Genomic DNA, 19,093 nt, shown 5'->3' on the forward strand with positions numbered 1-19,093 from the left:
TATATATAAGCTTAATACATAATCCATTATATATAAACCTCATACATATAAGCTATGGTCAACTATCTACTCATCATTTTAAATTAGGTGTATTTCATTTTTTTTCTTTTATTTACCTGATTATTAATTTTTAATACTTATAAGTTTTATTAAGTTCTTGTTTGTTTTTTTTATTCAATGTATGTATATTCTATTTTTAAAGGTTTTCATTTCATTATTTTAAATTATGCAATATACTTTTTTAACAAAATTCCAAAGTTTTTTTTCCCTTTATTTCTAATACCCTTTATGATTTGGGCTAGGCAAAGGATCCTTTTGAGCCTCTACCCGGTGTAATAGTTTTTATTAATGCCGTAATTTAAAATTCAAATGAAATAATTTATTTTCGTAACTATTGTAAATATATTATTAGTATAAATATCATTTAAATATTAAATATACAGAAGTGTTCATTCTTTTATGTGGCACCTTGTACTAGCATAGTAATCTCTCAGCCTAACTATTGGACAATATTGGTCCTGCTGTGACAGACTACTGATGACATCTGTCATATATTTACCCACGCTAACTCCTTGTAGTTACTTACTGATAAAGAGGACTCTATTATATTATACCTATAGATATCGAGCCGCCACCAGCCTACTTCTACTTATGTCCTAGCAACCTACACCTATGGTACGGATGTACCACTGATCTTCAACATACTTCACCATGGAAATTAACCCACAAAATTGTAATTTTATTGCATAAGTTTTCTTTTAAAATATTATTTATAATTAGATTAACTATCATACATTAAATCCATTTTATTTGCTTTAATATTTCATTATTGTATATTAATTTTATTATTTCATATTATTTTATTAATTTATTTGAAAAGATAATTTTATTAATTTTTTTTTTTATCTTTCCCCCTATAGTTTATGTTCTTTAATAATTTTAAATAATTTGTCGTCACCCTTTTATACATTTCCTTTTAAATAATTATAAATTCTTATTTTTACCCTTCCAAGTAGTTTGTAACGTATATCCTTCATCTTCCGATAGTATCAACATCTCTTTTAATGTATTTGTTAACTCAGAATCTTGCCGCCCACGCCACTGATATCACTTGGATATCCAACGTCTTCCAAGCAAGGTATGTCTTATGTTTTATTTTATTTTTCCGTTACCCCCTTCCCCTTCTCTATTCTTTTCTAATTCTTCTTTACCCACGTTATTAGTTTTGTTCACCATATACATCATTATTGTCATATTTTCTAATTACTTCCAAGTTTTATTTAACTATATATTTTTTTTCCACAACTTTAATTTTTAAATTATTATTATTAAATAAAAATATTTATTGTTTCTTTGCATTATATAACTTTATATTTTTATTTCATTAATTATGATATTTTACATACATATTTGATTACCTATATATACGTTTTATTTCTCACTTCTTTCATTACTTTATTTTTATCTATTCTCATTCTGTACAATTATTTACTTTAATCATTCTATATATCCTTCATTCATTGGTTGCTATCTTGTTTTTTTTTTGCTCTTAGCACTGATGAAGACTAGAAATCCTGGCTGAAATGTTGGCACTAATAAATTAGTTTTACTTATTAGTGTTCTGCACTGACCGTAACCCCAACCATCTTCTCCTCATATATATTATCCACGGTCAACTATCTTCTCGTCATTAATTTTTTTTTTGTTCAAATTTTCATAAGTGACAATTTATTTTATTATTTTTTTGTAAGATTCAATGTTAGGACTCTTTAGTTACTTTGAAGGAACTTCTACAAAGATAATTTCCAGAAAAATAAACTTTTAAAAAAGAAGTTATACTGGCGCATGTATTTGGCAGGATCTTTATATATATATATCAAAGATGAAATAAAACATTAATAAAAATATCGGTTCTATTGATACATGTATAAATAATTCTGATATAAATAAATAACATACTTAGTTTAATAATCGTATGACTAGCTCCACAGGATACTTGTTCTACCAACATGTTCTCAGGTAAATCTACAGGTTTTGGGGTAGCCAGCACTGAAACACCATTTTCTTTCTCAACTAAAAAAGAGAAACACCATTTAACATTATGTGGCTTGCTTACCTTATAGAAATTAATAAAATTTTGATACTTTAATTAGTTATAGTGATATTTTTATACCACTTATTAAATACAATCAAAAAGTGTTCATTCCTACTATGAATAGAACATATTGTAAATTGAACATTTTAATATTATATAAAATATAAAAAATATTACACTAGATAGTTCAAGTGCAGTCTTTTCCCAGAAGCCAACATAGCAAGACGTACGTGATACCACTCATTAATTAAGAAAATTATTTTATGTCACGTACGTGATACCACTCATTAATTAAGAAAATTATTTTATGTCAAGTCTTTTCATGAATATTATATAAAAAATTATAAAAACTGTTAAAATACAATTGTAATAATTTGAAAAATATAAACAGACAGTGGAATGTTTTGTCGAGATTGCTTGGGTAAGATGATCTGACTCGAATTTATGAATTAACTCTTGACCAGAAAGGTCTCGACAATACTTGTCCAGTATTTTCTTTTAATGAAATAAGGATCAACCATGCCAGGGGATGAGTTCTGGACGCAAAGGTAGGTAGAGGAGAGGATGGATAGAGAAGGTGCCAGTTGTATTTGTTGGGATAACCCAGGCGGACTAGAAACACCAATAGAATAAGTATTACAATCTTAGTTGCTGGAATGAGCCAGACGGAATAAAAATGTCAGGAAGGTACAGGAATCAAAAAATGATAAGTGTCATTGAATGACATATAAAAAAAATACAAATCCTTCTCTGGTAGAAACAGCAAACACTGAACTACATTGCTAAGACCAATGTTACCAGTGCAAAGTCTCTCTCACATTGGTAGTTTGGTAAGAACTGAGATATTGGGGACTGTGGATCTAAGATCAATTATGCTTTCGTTAGCTCCTTACTTAAGGTCTAGTGCATCTGACTCTAACCAAGAAGTGGTATTATCTAATGTGCTCAAGGTAGTAAGGTGTATTATTTTCTTCTGATTTATTTATTGTCTGATTGACCACATTAATTATTGTATACAGAAAATAAAAAATGTGAAAATAACAATGCATTTTTTATAACAGAATGTTACAAATAAAATTGGGTACTCCATTGAGTCTCGAGGTGGAGTGCTCAGGTAGAATCGGGCTGGACTTCATGCTCGTTGCCTGGCATCACTGGCTACAGTTTTTTTAAAGAGAACATAATCAAATGAGTGAAATAATAATTGAACAAACAATATTTAACGTTAACTTAATATACTTGTGAAGTGGAACATAGTAACCAAATAAAAAACAGAGTAACCACGGTATCAAGCAACACTTCATAATTTAAATTAAAAAATTACATAATATTGTTATTTATTAGACCGAGCAATAAAAAAATAAAATGTAAAAAGCACATTATTACTATCAATAGTGGGGAATCCAAGTTGGCCTTGTTTGTTCCAGCCCCAAGTATACAGATCGCCTTCATCTGTTACGGCAGCGGTATGCCACCCACCAGCAGAAATGGCAACCACTCGCAGGCCAGACAGCGCCTCCACTTCACATAGTGTTTCACTGCTTTCTAGATCACCAGTACCAAGCTGTCCACGACTGCACAAAATATTATTCACTGCTTCAGTAACTAATAAAATTATGTTATAATTAAAGTAACCACAGACATAAATACAAAATAGAGCTATTTACTGTCTTAGTGCTCTTAAGTGTGGAGTATGAATAAATCAATGATACTCTGGATGAGTGAAGAACCCAAACCTTAACTATTTGTAGGAAAACAGGCGATATTGTTCTAAATTTAGAACTAGTAATAAAAAAAAACATTGGAAGGCTTAGTTGGCTGCTATATATGATAGCTCTCAGGCATAGAGGAAAATAAAAAGTTGATACCAGGACCAACAGATAGCACTGGTATTGTGCATCCAAGATAAGTTTGCGTGTAGGGAATGGGAACTTGTGCACCCCCACCCTAGCCCCTTCTCCTCTCCACATAACAAACCCCTCCTACCGGGAACAAACCAAGAAGCAGTCCAGAACTTGTCCAGAAACACTCAACCAGTTCGGGATTATATAGGTACTTGGAACACATTTATCTCCCCTATTCTTGGTCTCCTAAGTTGTGAATACAGGAGGTTACTAGTTTCTTTAGGTTATCCTTTATCTTTGACTGGAACTGTTTCTTATTGAGTCTTGTTTTATAATGAGGTGTAGATAGTTGACCGTAGATTACTGATTGGAGAAGATAAAGAAACAACATAAATAAACAAAAAATAAAACTGAGTTTTATCTAATCCTCTCTGCTAGACACCCTGATGAAGACCTGAAACTCAGGTGGAAACGTCAGCATAAATAAATATTTTTTGTTTATTTATGTTGTTTCTTTGCTGTCCGCACCGCCAACCATCTTCTCCAATCGATTTTTGTTTTACTTTGTAGACAAATATATTGACAGCTTTGTTCTGACATGCATAAGAATGCAGTATCCAAAAAGTCATTTTTGAGATTTCGTAATCACTGTGTTCCGAAAACAACTACCACATTTTAAGTTTAAATTTTTTGTGAAACGATATTCTTAATTTTAATGTTTGAAAATGCAACAAAAGTAAATTGGAATTGAAAATGAACCAAAGTATATTTGGTCCTAGAGTGGGATTAACTTATGATAAATGCAGTAATTTTTGGCTTTTCATAACAGAGGAAACATGGATTGGACCACTCTCAGTTTCTGTTTTTGTGAATTTAAATACATTCATGATCACTTTGAGAGTGGATAGTTTTCTCTCTACCCAGTTTACTTGATATGGTAAATTAAAAAAAACTGATATAAAGAATTCCTATTTCTAAAGTTGTAGAAGTAGGTCGAGCAGAGGAAAGGTTAGAAAAGGTAGTCCAGTCAACTGAGAAATCTCACATGCTCCGTACAGTCAAAAGAGGTTGTTTGAACAGACCTAGTGGAGAGAAGAGTGGGGGATGGCGGGAGAATATTTGCCACAACACATCTCCCTCCTCCCTTTACTCACAGACAAATTCATCTTGGATGCACTATACCTGAGTAAATATGAAATGGATTTATTCTGGATTTTCTTTCCTAGGAAGTTGTTTGTATTAATTTCTTAACATGACGAGGTGAAAAAACATCTATTTATATTTTGTTCGTACGTCGTTTCGGTATTCATATTCATGTACTAATATCGTACAATTACAACAATTAATATTAATTCAACGTTATTGACAATTTTTTCTATACATTATATGTATACAATTAAAACCTTATAATCTATTTTACCTCATTTTGTCAATTACATCTATTTCTATTTTGAAATATTGTCAGATATACACATAATTTAAAATTTGCTACATAACAGTATGTCTTTCATTAATGATGCATTCACTTGTCCCTTCAGCATAAACTAATGCTCTATATTAGGCGTTATCTCTTTGGACATAAAATTAGTAGCAAACCTGAAACATGGTACAAAAAATATAGAATAGTATTGTGTTCTATATGGAAGTTTTTTTTACCTCATCAAAGGGTTCTTTTTGACCCACTGAGTGTTCTTGCACTTTGACATTTAGAGACACTTTGACAGTTAATTGTGGTCCCTACTATTCTTGAGAATTTTTATGCAGCAATTATTTAATTTAATTCATGTTTTAACCAAAAAATTACGAACGTTCCAAATTGTTCAACCTGTTAATCTTCAGAAAATAAATAAATAAAAAAAGAAACTGAGTGACTAGCTAATTATGATAATGACCCAAATATTTAAAATATTGTGGTTTCCACTTAATTCAGCCTTTTGAAAGCATTATCTCTTTTTAATATCCATATTTTTCAGAAGAAGAAATTCCAGATTCTTTTCTAAACTATTAAGTTATTTTATTTATATTGGACCTGGATTCCTGATAGATGACTACTAAAATTCAAATCTGGTTCTCACTTGAAATTCTTATCAGAGAGGGATGCATCATATTTATAAATAAAATCAATCAAGATGATATTTTACAATTTGTTGGAGGTCTATAAAGGCGGCTAGTGGTCAGGCACTAATATTCAAGAGACAGCAATGTTCAATTTTTTCAACCTACTAATTACAAAATTAACAATTTACTTCTGGATAAATGAAGTTTCAAAAAAATCATATTGACTTTCAACTAGTATTCCACACTTTTTCTCTTATTTTTTTCTCAACTATTTATCTCAGTTATGTTTCATTAGTATTTTAACAAATTATTAAGACTTTTTTCAAAAAATATTGTTTTAGTTCTTCAAAATATTTCCTCAATATAATTTTTCTTTAATGTGTGGCAGAAATTCTAAGTCTTGTTTTTTTTAATAATATTATTATTACAAGATGATAGGGCATAGTTAAATGTAGTTATAAGATTTAAAATCAATCCATGCAATAATCTTTGAAGATAACATAAAGGAAACGGCTGAAAATTTCTTTGCAATTTGTTTTTGTTTAGTTACATTTTATAATAATTAGTTTTCTTGTTATTGTATTCCAATTAGTTTCTTAATAAAGATATAAATTTTATACTTAGTTAATCTAGTTATAGTATTTGTACATAATTTTTGTGCATAAAATTACCCATAAAAACAATAAGTATAATAATATAAATAGTACTGGTAGGGCAAATATGTCTAACTTAAAACTTGGTTTGGCACTGAACAGAAAGTGGTTGAAGTTGAACTACCCAATATCTGCTTGCTAATACTAATAATATAAATACTTCGGATAAGGTCCTGAAAACGTTTCACTAAATTTTTTTTTTCAATTTGAGCAAAGGTAGTTCTGTCCTATTAGGAGTCAGGGACATGTATCTTCAAGACAACTGGCTCCTCATTATTTAATCCCTTTAAGAGGAAAGGTTGTCTCCAACCATGAGTCATCTCAGCAAAGATGGACCTTAGGAGGGTATTATATATGTGACTTTAGTGTCCGTTTCAAGGGTTGAGTACTATTATATGTGTAGTGTACTGGACTCTGACAACTAGACATCCACAAAAGCTAACCTCTGAGGCGGAGCTGTATAAAAGCCATATTTTTCATTTATTTTATATCGATCAGATAAAAAAGTTCTGAATTTACTATGATTTTTGGTAAAATAAGTTTTAGCACTTGTATAATAATTAAAACAGAATTGACGTCTTACCTGCCTCCTCCCCAAGTCAAAACAGAACCTTCTTCACTGAGCAAAACACCATGCTCTTTCCCACAGGCCACATCTTTTATTTTACCGGAATAGTTAAGGACATTTGTCATACAATAAGCAACACCTTAAAGAAAGATTTCATAATTATATATTTTTATTATAAATTACATATCTTCGAAAGATGCATTACCTGTATCAGAGAGGGCAACATTTAAAGTATCTCCGTTGCATACCTTAACTATTTTTCCTGGTTCTTTATCAAGAACTTCTGCATAGAATAAATTAGTGAGGTTCTTCCATACTCCACAATCAATATTATATTGCCAAACCTGGCCATTGCTGGTTACAACAGTATTTATTATTTTACCACAAGATGCCTGAAATATGAATCAAAATATTCATAAATGAAAAGAAGAGGAACAATAAATCAATAAAATTCTGATATTTTCAGATTGTCGAGGGTGCTTTCATACTCTCTGATCTGAGGACAGCTATGTAGACTACACAGAAGGCCTATACGAGGCAAGTTCATAGAGATGTGATGGTCATAGGAAGGGATAGAGTGAGGAGGAATCAGGATACAGATACTGGTGGTGTTGAGGGATGAATCTCGAGCATTATTGGTAGTGGGCTGAGAGATGAAGATTAGGCACTGTAATAATTGAACCCACAAGTGAAAAGATGAAACCATAATCTTCACAGAAAGACAATTCAGGTGAGGTAATGAAGCCTCGGTCTGAGTAAATTATAGGACCATAAGAGCAGTAGATGAAAGTCCTTTTTTTGCGGAGTACCTTGGTCCCAAGGTATGGAGATATGTAAAAGGAAAGAATAGGCATAAGAATGGGATAAATAAAAAATCCACATCATCCAAATTAAGTACACATGAATGAACTGGCCTACTTCAGTAGCCATCTTGAGAGAAATCAAGAAAACCGAGATATCCTCTGTTTCCTAGATCTAGTATGGTGAATTACTTATAACTGATTATAAATTAATTAAATCAATTATAGCAATCACCAGTCCAAGTATAATAATGAAAGCATTAGAAATTCTACCAATAATTGTTGCGCCTGTTACAGTTGTGAAGAGGGAAGAAAAATTAATTGAAAAATAGGAAAAGAATTAACTAATTTTCACTACTGTCAAATAATGAGTGGCAATCAAAAGTAAAGCTTGCTATACTCACCATCGAGATAAAAAATATGACTTCCAACAAGAGAAGGTAAGGTATGTTATCCAAAGATTATAACTAGTCTGGATTTATATGTAATAAAAACCTCAGAATTTGCCAAATAATATGCAATAAATAAATTAAAAATATGTAGTAAAAAAAAACATAACAGATGTAAAAAAGAATTCTCCAAATATAGAATAAGGCAGTTAAATTATTCAAACATATAACTAATGTACCCACAAAAAGTTCTGAAAAAGAAAGCAATGGGAGGAGTGGTGAAAAATTAAATGGAAATATTTTAAATATTGTATAATATAAAACACTTTTTTAAAAATTAAAATATCAAAATAATAATAATTTACTGTTTGTAACAAGTGAAAAGCAGACATTTTTTGAAACAGGATAATGGATTGAGAATATTTTAAAAAATTACAATTAAATATGAAAATAATTAATACAATCATAACATATAAAAAATATCAAGTGAGAATACTATTTTTCCTAAGCCGCAACTACTTCAACCGGTATGCAAGTTACATGACATTTAAATTGATTTAATAATTTGAATCTTATGTCTAACAACAAACTTTTTTCTAGAATTTATTTGATAAGAAATTAACTACTATAAGATGAGAGTTAATAAAAGTGAGATTGTTGCTTAGCATTAAACTATCATTAATTTATATACTTTTTTAGGCTCTGGATTTTATCTCAAACAATTTCAAATCTAAGATTTCAATCTTAAATTTTATTTTACTTTGAAAAAAACTGCACTTTGGGCATTTTAAATAATAATAATTTTGAAAAAAAATTAGCAAAAAACTAAAATGTAACTCAGTGTGTTGTTTGAAAGGAATTAAGGCGATACGGTACCCAGAAAATGAAAAAAACTTATATTTCAAGAACTTTTTCATTGAAAGAAGCGTTATTTTACTGAATTTTAATTGTTTTATACAGCCAAATATTAATATAACAAATTTATATTTGTAGCCTAACGTATTATATATTATCAATGCCCCCTAGTACCAGTAACACGGATTATACACCCTATTTATATACAGGATTAATAAATCATGAGTATCTGATATACTGAATGACATCTCAAATTTACGAGAAAAAAGAAAAGAAAAGGGCTAAAGTGTCTTCTGATTGCCTTTCTTTCTGAATAAACATTTTATTGATCGAAGAAGGAATTTTTTAAATCAAATTCGTAGTTTCAAAAATTAGTGCATTTAAAAAAAAAATTCAATTTCACACATCATTGTATATATTTGAGTGAGTACAAACCTGAATCACAGGCTCTTTAAATGGTGTATCAAGGGAAATACTCTTACCAGACTCTCCATTAACAAAGCCAGACAATATTAACTTTTTATCTGAAATTTTTCATACTAATAAATATCACACAATATATAGTAATCTAAGGAATTAAAATAAAAACATAATTATTTACTGCTCCAAATCAAAATATTGCTCCATGAAGCCGAAATAATTAATGGTTCATCGTCAAGTTTGCTATCAAAAAAATTTCCGATAACATCGTTTTCAGAAATATATTTATCGTTATTTGATAGAGACAAAAACTGTTTAAATCCATTAAAACCACAGAATAATATCATTTTTATAGTATTTAACGAAATTAGAACTTGTTTCACTCATTTCAAAACCAAAAAGAAAAATTAAATTCACTTCCAATGTAATAAAATCTACTTGATGTTAAAAAATAAAAATCAACTTGAATTCAAAATTTAACACTCCTAAATTTGCAAGTCAATCACAAGTAAGAAGTTCAAATCAAAGAACTATAACGGGTAGATTATAAATGTAATATTAGAGAACACTAATATGTGTTTTACCAGTTAAATTAGGTTTATGCATATAGTGAATTTCAAAAGTATTTGGACTTTACATTAACCTTTATTTTTAATATTATTTGTAAGAGAAAAAGATTAATGTTCACAAAAAAGATTCTAAAGAAGCCTTATGAATTTTGGAAAGATGTAATCTAATCATCTGTAAAGATTACATCTTTTCAAAATTTTATTTTACAGATGATTTACAGTAAACATCAAGTAAAAAGTCTAACTTTCTGTAAAAGTTGGGAATTTCTATGAAATGGACATATTATTACTTAATTTTTCTCGCTCTATACCCTATCCTTTCTTTTGTGAGGTCGGCGTAGAACTGGCATATATAACATGCCAGTTATACTCAATAGCTTGCGATGTTTCTTCGGGTTCACTTTTTGCTTTTCTGATTATTTTATTTGTCTTTGTTTTATTGAATGTATATTTATTTAATGTTGTTTTATCAGTTCTAGGTAGGCTGCGGACTTTCATTTAGATTATTTTGTTTTTTCGGGCCTATAGGGCTTATCCATAGGTATACTAGTAGATGTCTTAAGCTAGGAATAAATATTATGTAAACAATAAGTGATAAGAAAATTATATATATATATATATAATAAAAGGAAGGAAGACATAAAATAGTATTAATATAAAATAAACTTGAATAAACAATGATTAGAATTAAAAAATACGAAACAATTGTAAGAATAAAAAATTAAAAATTACATAAAATATACGGTTAAAAAAGTAAGTAAAGACACATATAAAGCGAAAAAAAACCATAACAGAAAAGTAAATCTGGGAACACAAAATTTAAACACACTAACAGACGGAAAATGAAGATGAATGTATACAACAAGTAATGTTCTTAGTTGTTTTTGTATCTTTTTAGCCTTGATGAAGTCCTGCAAAGTGGGGCGAAACGTCGGGCATTAAATAGTTAACAACTATTGGTTCTTTTTTGACCGCAACCCTGACCATCTTCTTCATGCTTTAAAATTAATTATGTATCCAACACAAAGCAAAAATGATTTATGACTGATTAAACGTTTTTTAATAAGCAAAAATTAAATTGGTAGCTCTCATATTTTATTTTCCATTACGATTTTATTTATAATCGTATTCGAAATTACTTAAAACTTATTAACGGTGTGGCCTTCTGAGCGTTTACACTGAAAATTGTTCAAATGTAGAAAAAAAAAAATTAAATATCAACAAAAAAATAAAACAAAAGTGTATTGTTTTCAAGGGCGTGCTCGACATTTTTCTTCCAGCTCATTTTAAAGATTAGATGTTTGTTTATTACAGGAGGGATGGCATAATCTTACTCTTCTTCAAAGCAAAAGTGAAGCAAAAAAGGACACGCCCACGAAAGGAAGGTTTACATTGAAATGTCCACCCTTGTAATCTAAATTGAAACAGAAGCCAGCCAGTGATTGGCTCGTACTCTTCTCCAGATCCTCTTCAATGCCTCTGAAAGACAAATAAGGCTCGCCTTTTTGGCTTCACTTTTACTGCTAGCATACTCCTTCCTCCGAGGTTTATTAGGCAACACTAGGATCATCACCACTCTAGACGACCCCATTTGAACTGATAAGAACTAAATAATTCTTAAGGGCGAGTCCTATCCCCGGCGCGACTAATGAACGGTCAAATTTTCACATATTTGAATAAATTTCGGTTTCATCCGAAACCATACCAGACGCTGAATTCCTCTTTCGGCTAAAAATTAAGTTTTAGCCGACCACTGTTTGATAATTTCATATTTGTTGGCAGAACTTCAGTTGATTTATTGCCTCGTTTTGGTGATTTTTTTGTTTAATATTGCTCACTTTGAGTTTGTTTTTAATTAAGTAATAAGTGCTAAGTGAAAACTACGAGCTTATAATAAGTAAAAATTTATTATCTCACTCAATCTTGTGTTCTATATAATTTTTTTTTCAAGATTAATTTACAACTTTGCTTGTCAATTAGATTGTACGGTTTTATATTAACTTATAAAATTTAATGGGGAATGCCGTTTTTTAAAAATCATAATAACTAATTAATTTACATATAAGAAATTATTAAATGTATTTTCTTTCGAAAAAAATAAATGTACAAATTATCATTTTACCCATTATTACTATTAAGTCATGTTAGATGTAAAAAAAAAAAAAAAAAATTAAATGGAAAAGAACTTAATTAGCGATTTGTTGCTTATCATGACCTTCAAACGAAAAGGAAGTGATATTAGCAATCAAATTAAGATAGGAGAAAAGTAAGTGTATCACTTATGGTGCCATATCTAAAATTATACCTCGCTTGTTCTGGCTGCTTCATGATTGAGTTTGTTGATTTCGAATTGTTATTGGCGCCAAATCTGTAAAATTGTAATTTGTTTACTATCTTATCCTAATAATGTGTTCTAAGTACAATAAATTAACAAAGAATCGAAAGGCTTCTAAAAGGAAGTCTAATACAAGTAAGAATTTCAACACTGATTTGATTTTTGACATTTATCATGCTTTGATTTTGAAGTTTATTTTAACAAACCTAAATATTTTGTCTGTTTCTACAAGTTTATTAATAATTATCTTTTGAAAAGGTTTGGATTCTGGTGGTTTAGTGTCTGGAAAAGACCCAGGTAAATATGTCTTGTATTCTGATGGTTATACTATTCAATTATATTTTATTCATTATGTTATTAGGATTTACTATTTCCTAAATTTATAGATGTTGCGGAATCTCCATACCCCATATGGTCAACGTACCGTGATATTTATGATATTATTGCTTCAAATCCTAGTGAAGGTATGTACACTACAGAATCTCTTTATATCCTTATAAAGTTATGCTTTATAGTAACTGATAATTGATGGATTTGAATTTCAGTACAGACTACTGCAGAATGTGTTGCCAATTCAAGAGTAATTGATGTTGCTACTACAAAACTTATTGATGATGTGCAAAAATTAGATTTGAGTTCTATTGATCTATGGACTGACATTGCAGAACGTTTGGTGAGAATCTGCCTTTAAGGAGGACCTTTTGAATATTGACTTACTTAATTTTTAAAATGAAAATTTCTTAAGATTGTTTTTTTGTAGGTTATTGGTTGGAACAAATTCTTTCTTGGGCCTAATAATGTTGAAGATTGGAGTTTAGGTAATTTAGTTCCATTGAATCGTAGTCAATCTGTCTTTTTCAACTCGAGGTCATTACTTTTAAAAAAGAAGAACCCTGAACAAAGGGTTATCGCAAGTCAAAAAAAACCAAGAATTATGAGGAAGGATGACAATTCACAATCTAAGACGGCTAAACCACTTCAGGTTTGTTGTGTACTTTTCTATATTAATTTAGTTATTACAAGTATTTAACAATGTTTTTTTAGTATTTTAATTTATTTTTTTTTTTTTTAGGGGTTTGCAGAAGATAAACCACCTCTATTGATAGAACATATGGAAAGAATAAAATCAGTTTTAGGTAAGCTCTCTACTAAAAATGGTTCATCTGTTCCGTACATGAAGCTTGTTTTACATCCTACATCTTTTCCTTGCTCTGTTTACAATATTTTTGCTGTGGCCTTTCTCGTTCGAGAAGGAATGGCATTATTAACTATAGGTATGTATTTAATATATAATATTTAATTGTATAATCCTTAGAAGAATATCAAATATTAATTAGTATTGATTAATTTTTCATTTCTAAGTGGTATTGTTACAATTTCGTTATGTTGGTTTTGAATATATTTTTTATTTTGATCTTTCAATATAATTAAAATCTTAGATTGTTTCTTTAATATAACTAATAACTTAATACTCTTAGTACTATTCTATTTATAGACTTTTATGGCTTAATAGTAAAGTGTTGCCTGTAATTGACCAAGCTTTCAAATGTGCTTCACGATTTCTTTATAGAACCATCATGTATACTAAGGGACGTGGTGGCCGTGCGGGCTGGGGCGCAGTCCCAGTGCACTCGGTTCGGAACGTTGTGGGTTCGAATCCCACCTGGGACAGTTCACATTCATTTTTTGGCGGTCCCGAGGAGTGAATCTTGACAATCCTTCCTTGGTTAGAATGCGGCAGCAACTCAGGTAGCCACCAGGGGTTGGCAAAAAGGACCACTAGGCCCACTTGCCGGACTTGTTCCCCCCACGAAATACCAGTACCAGTACCAGTACATACCTTTTGCAGATATCAATAATAAGATTATATCTCAAGGTTACAGATTTGTAAAAATTTTAATATTTCTGACAAGGAGGTTTTAATTTATTTGGAAATGGTGTTGGTTCAGAGTTGAAGTGATTGAAAAAAATGACCATTTTGAGTTTTCAGCTTGATAAATGAGTAAATTATCCTAATTGGATTATAAAAAGAGAATAAAAGATTTTTTCATAAACAAATGGTTATCCCACTTCAGTCATGAAACAGGATGGGATCAAAATTATTTGTAATGAAATGTTTACTGACTTTTTACCACCTACTTATTTTTATAGAAGAACAAATATTTTTAGTATATTAAATTTTTTAAACTTAAGCAATTCTACCGAACAGACCTAATTGCTTTCAATTTTATAGAATTTCTTGATACGTTTAAGTATATTCATATCGTGATAGCGGAGAAGTAATGAAAAAAAAATTATATTTTAAGTTACATTCATAAACTATCATGAACACTGCCTTCTTAAACGATAAATATTTTGGACGATTGATTATGTAAAATAGTTAAAATAGCACTTATTGAAATGCTTGACCACCTTTTATTTACCAGATTATAACAATTATTGAAGAAAACATTGTTTTGACTACTTAGCTCATGTATCTTTCTTCAAAGATTAGATTAATATTGATGAGTCCATGAATAGAATGATTTTTGTCACACAAAATTGAAACAGAGAAATTTAAAGTTTCAGTTTTAATTACATAATAAAACTTTATACTTATGGAAAATGCCTTTTAAACCCGTAAAAATTGTTGGTTATAAATAGTTTGTTACCACAAAAATTAACTGATCAACACATTGATCAAAAGGTAAAATACAAAAATAAGATAGCTAGAAATGATATCACTATTTGATCGTACTTATGATTCCTCAAAAGATACCTCTTTTTCAATTTTAACAGTATATGGACTAAAAAAATCATTCTTGCCATTGACTCTTTAACTATTTTTAATCATTATGGTATCTTTTAGATTCCTTATAGTTGTGTATGCTTTAGGAAAGGATGATGAACCAATGGTCCAACTTCTGTCTAATTCTCATACAATAAATCCTGAAAATGATAATAGAAAGAAATCAAACTTCCTAGTATCTCTTACAACAGAAGAATGGCAAGTAAGTATTCTCCATCCTCCTTTTGTTTACTTTTTTATCGTTTTTTTTTTGTTTTGTTTTTTCACCCCGGCAAAAGTGGCCTATTGTATGCCGACCTTTCCTCTGTTTAAAACAGGCCAGATGCCTTTGCGAATCTGGATATCGTATATGGATCAACAATCTCACAAAGTTTAGGATGTAAGATATAATCTTTCCCAAAGGTTATTCCTTACCTTTGAATAGTATCCTGGCCAGTACATATGGTCTCAACATCCTTTCTGCAAAACCTGCAGATTGGTGACTCTGTCAGTCTTATTTTATAGAGATGCTTGTTCAGCTGAGTGTCCTGTCACCCGTCTTTAAGTATTCTGGTCCATATTAAGAATTGTACTACTTCTTTTTGGGCGGGAGTCCTTTATTATCTTTGACATCTCTAGTCTTCTGATGTTCCTCCGCTATAACTCAGGTTTGCTCTCAGCAATCGCTTTGATGTGACTCTTCGCATGACTGGGACTTACCCCTTATATGGGGTTGGGTGTATAGGGAATGATCTTTGATCCCTTTCTGAGGAGATTCAGATCCTTTTTATCGCTGTTAAACTCAGGAAACAACTATTTGACAATCACAATTTTTAAAATGTGATACTATTATGAAAAATATAATGACTCCTTTATAGGGTTAGATTTTGTTCTTTAAAAGTTTTTTTTTTTAATACTATGATTTCCTTCTTACTTCCTATTTACCAGATCTGTCTATGAAGTCTAACATCTAAGGGTTATTATTAACTTACAGAAATAAATTATAAATTGTCATCTTAATCCACCAAAATCCATTTAAATTTTTATTTTTTCTCCTTGATCTGATTATATAATGAAGAAATGGTCCCGCATTTGGTGAAGCTCTTCCTGAATGAGTCTCACATTGGAAAATCTTTTGTCTTTTGGATTAAAAACAAATTCAAGTTTCTTAATTCTTTACTTTGTGGGTAACAAATCATTGGTAGGATAGAAAGTGGCTGGTTATGAGAGACTGGATTTTCGAATGAATTATATTATTATTAATTATTGCCTGATGGTTTATTATTTAAATTAATTATGAATCTGTATGAGACAAACGATAAAAAAAAAAAAAAAAGTGTTTCAGTGTTGCAAGATCATTATACAAACCCTACAAAAAAAAATATTTAAAATTGGTTGACGGTAATGTGGTATTCTTAGGCTCATGGTTAAGTCCAACTATGTACGTTCATAGAAAAGCAAGGGGTTTCCTATTTTGGATCTCAAATATTGTCACTAAGGCTGTTATAATAACTTGTAAAAATCATGTATAGGATTTTGATAATTTAAAAAATCAATGTATTATTCTAGTGGCATCTTGTCTCAATTATTCTTTTACCCATATTATATTTTTGTTTTACTTCGAGAATTCTTTCTAGATGTCGCTTGAAAAGTGGTTCTCATTTTTATGATTATTTATTGTTATTACTATTGTATTAATTATCAGATGTTTTGAATTGGCAGTGATAATGAATTCCTAGGATCATCATGGAATGACTTTTGACTTTGGTGTGAAGTCTCAAAAAGAAATCACCACAGTTGTCTCAGAGAAAAGACTTGGTGGAGATTTTTTTATAATTTTCTAATAGGTGTGCATTTGTAACTTGCGTAGCTATCGCTATGTAACATAGGGATTACATATTGCTGCTCCAGAAGCATGGGGGTACCCAGTGGTCAGTAGCTCCCCCTCCCCCTCCCTCTCCTAGAAGTGAAAAAATTATTAGTATAATAAAAATTAAATTTTTTTTTCAAGCAAATACGAATTGTAATAACCACTGCGACAATTGTGTACAATTTTCTTCAAATTTTAGTTTCATTCACCTTTTCCATGGTGAAATGCCACAACCTGATTGACTGTGGCTTCTCTCCTTCCCTAATTTTGATCCTTGGTGGACCCTTGTTAGGAAGTATTAAGACACAACTGTGAAATATATTTTATCGTGTTGGTGGGCTCAAAAATGCATTTACTTGATCTTTGTAAATGCATTTTGAGCTCACAAACACGATAAAATCAATTATCAATTACACAAAGTTTACAGTTTGTCATAGTTTCAGAGCAGCGACATGTACCTATCTAGAAACCGAAAACCTTACGTTTTGAGGTGGACTAATTAGTTTTTTATGGCTGATTGCATAGGATCTTTATTGGAGACAATAAACCGAAGTATGCGCGCAAAATATAATAGCCGTATCTCTGCTGGTCCGATTTGTTTTGTTTTTTTAAAGAAATTAAAAAAGTTATGCCATAAAATGTATACTTAATGAGTTTTGCGCCAAGTTTTCTTTTCTCCATTAATTTTTCTTACTTATATGGGAGATTGATTCCATGTATCACAAACTTAAAGGTTGTAAGAAACAAACCGTTGGCAAGTTTTAACTTAAATATTATTGGAACCGTTTATGTACTACAGAATATAAAAAAACGCGTTTTTCGGGTATTGTAATTTAGCATTTAGTAAGGTTGATATGTTGCGACAGTCCACTGACATTGCTTGTACTATTAACGATTTCGCCAGACCCTGTAAAACTGTCGTAAGAATGAAGGATGTCATGACTGTAACTATCGTTAGTCACATCATGATAGTGGCTAACAATTTAAATAACGGAAAGTGTACGGTAGTTGGCTGTCAAGTCATATACTTGTACTATTAACAATCACGCCAGACCTAGTGACTAGCACTTTTGCGAAAACTGTACGATATTTCACTGTAAGATGTATACATCTGATAGTTAATGTGACAGTTTCTCCACTGATATTACTTGTACTATCAACTATCACGCCAGAGCTAGTGCGACAGTACAATCATGACTGAAACAGTCATACGATACCCCAAGAGGGGGTAAAAAAGTAAATATGTCGGATAAAACGGGTATTTTTTTGGTCGGGAGAATCGGTACCTTTGACTTTTGTGACAAATCAAAATAAAAATTCGGCCCAGTAGTTCCCGAGAATAGCCACGGGTGTCTGGTGGACAGATTTTGTCTTATTCATTCTACATATCTTATCAAGTATAACCCCCAATTGTGAAGGGATGTTCAGTTTTTTCTTGGTTGATTAAAGTAGTTTTTAATTGATAATAATTGGTTCAGATTGAGTTATAATTTACTGATGGTTTTTAATTTTTAGAAACCTGGCTTGTTTATTGAAATAAATTAAGAATATTGTGTTATTTAGGTATATAACTTTATTTACTTTTTTTTCAGGTGCTGGTAAATAAGCTAGAGATTACTGCTCCTTTAATACCGAGTCCCGATGGAATACAAGAGGAAGACGAGTTCTATGAAAAATTCACGATGTCGCAGAAAGAAAGAAGAAAAAAAAAGAATGATTAATTATTTTTAAACTGATCATCTTATTGTTAATATTTTTGTACAAAGTCCAATTTGTTAATTTTTATTATTTTTTTGTTTTACTGTAATCAATAAATTATATATTTCTTAAATGTGTATCAAGTTTATTGAGTTTTCCTTTTGACTTGACA

General features: G+C 30.4%; 2 protein-coding genes across 3 annotated transcripts in view; one reads left to right on the forward strand and one right to left on the reverse strand.

The window, feature by feature from the left end:
- The window catches only part of LOC106692939 (RCC1 domain-containing protein 1), a 12,946-nt gene extending 2,796 nt beyond the window's left edge, over positions 1-10,150 (reverse strand). Inside the window, exons 1-6 of the mRNA XM_014439204.3 lie at positions 9,864-10,150; positions 9,698-9,786; positions 7,424-7,610; positions 7,234-7,357; positions 3,482-3,669; positions 1,960-2,073 (exon numbers count right to left, since the gene is read on the reverse strand). Coding sequence (XP_014294690.1) covers positions 1,960-2,073; positions 3,482-3,669; positions 7,234-7,357; positions 7,424-7,610; positions 9,698-9,786; positions 9,864-10,029 — 868 coding nt within the window. The 5' untranslated portion in view covers positions 10,030-10,150. The remainder of the gene's footprint in view (positions 1-1,959; positions 2,074-3,481; positions 3,670-7,233; positions 7,358-7,423; positions 7,611-9,697; positions 9,787-9,863) is intronic.
- Positions 10,151-12,504: 2,354 nt separating this feature from the next.
- Positions 12,505-19,054, forward strand: Nse4 (Non-SMC element 4). 2 transcript variants are annotated; one of them, XM_014439166.2, is made up of 8 exons: positions 12,505-12,721; positions 12,845-12,883; positions 12,973-13,050; positions 13,132-13,259; positions 13,347-13,568; positions 13,659-13,860; positions 15,461-15,576; positions 18,816-19,054. In XM_014439166.2, the coding sequence occupies exons 1-8, from the start codon at positions 12,658-12,660 to the stop codon at positions 18,942-18,944; spliced, it is 978 nt and encodes a 325-aa protein (XP_014294652.1). In that variant the 5' UTR covers positions 12,505-12,657; the 3' UTR covers positions 18,945-19,054. The 2 variants fall into 2 exon arrangements, with proteins under 2 accessions (XP_014294652.1, XP_014294653.1); XM_014439167.2 differs by having other exon boundaries at positions 12,507-12,721; positions 13,137-13,259.
- Positions 19,055-19,093: the final 39 nt, after the last annotated feature.

The sequence above is a fragment of the Halyomorpha halys genome, unplaced genomic scaffold (assembly GCF_000696795.3).
Source record: "Halyomorpha halys isolate HHAL.00 unplaced genomic scaffold, Hhal_1.1 Scaffold78.1, whole genome shotgun sequence".
Taxonomy (NCBI): Eukaryota; Metazoa; Arthropoda; class Insecta; order Hemiptera; family Pentatomidae; genus Halyomorpha; species Halyomorpha halys.

What these genes read in the sequence shown, in the direction of transcription:
- Nse4 (XM_014439166.2), top strand. Translation starts at nt 12,658, where the DNA reads ATGTGTTCTAAGTACAATAAATTAACAAAGAATCGAAAGGCTTCTAAA. An exon ending in AGTGTCTGGAAAAGACCCAG is followed by an intron (nt 12,884 to 12,972) that starts GTAAATATGTCT and finishes CTAAATTTATAG; the next exon opens with ATGTTGCGGAATCTCCATAC. An exon ending in TTACAACAGAAGAATGGCAA is followed by an intron (nt 15,577 to 18,815) that starts GTAAGTATTCTC and finishes CTTTTTTTTCAG; the next exon opens with GTGCTGGTAAATAAGCTAGA.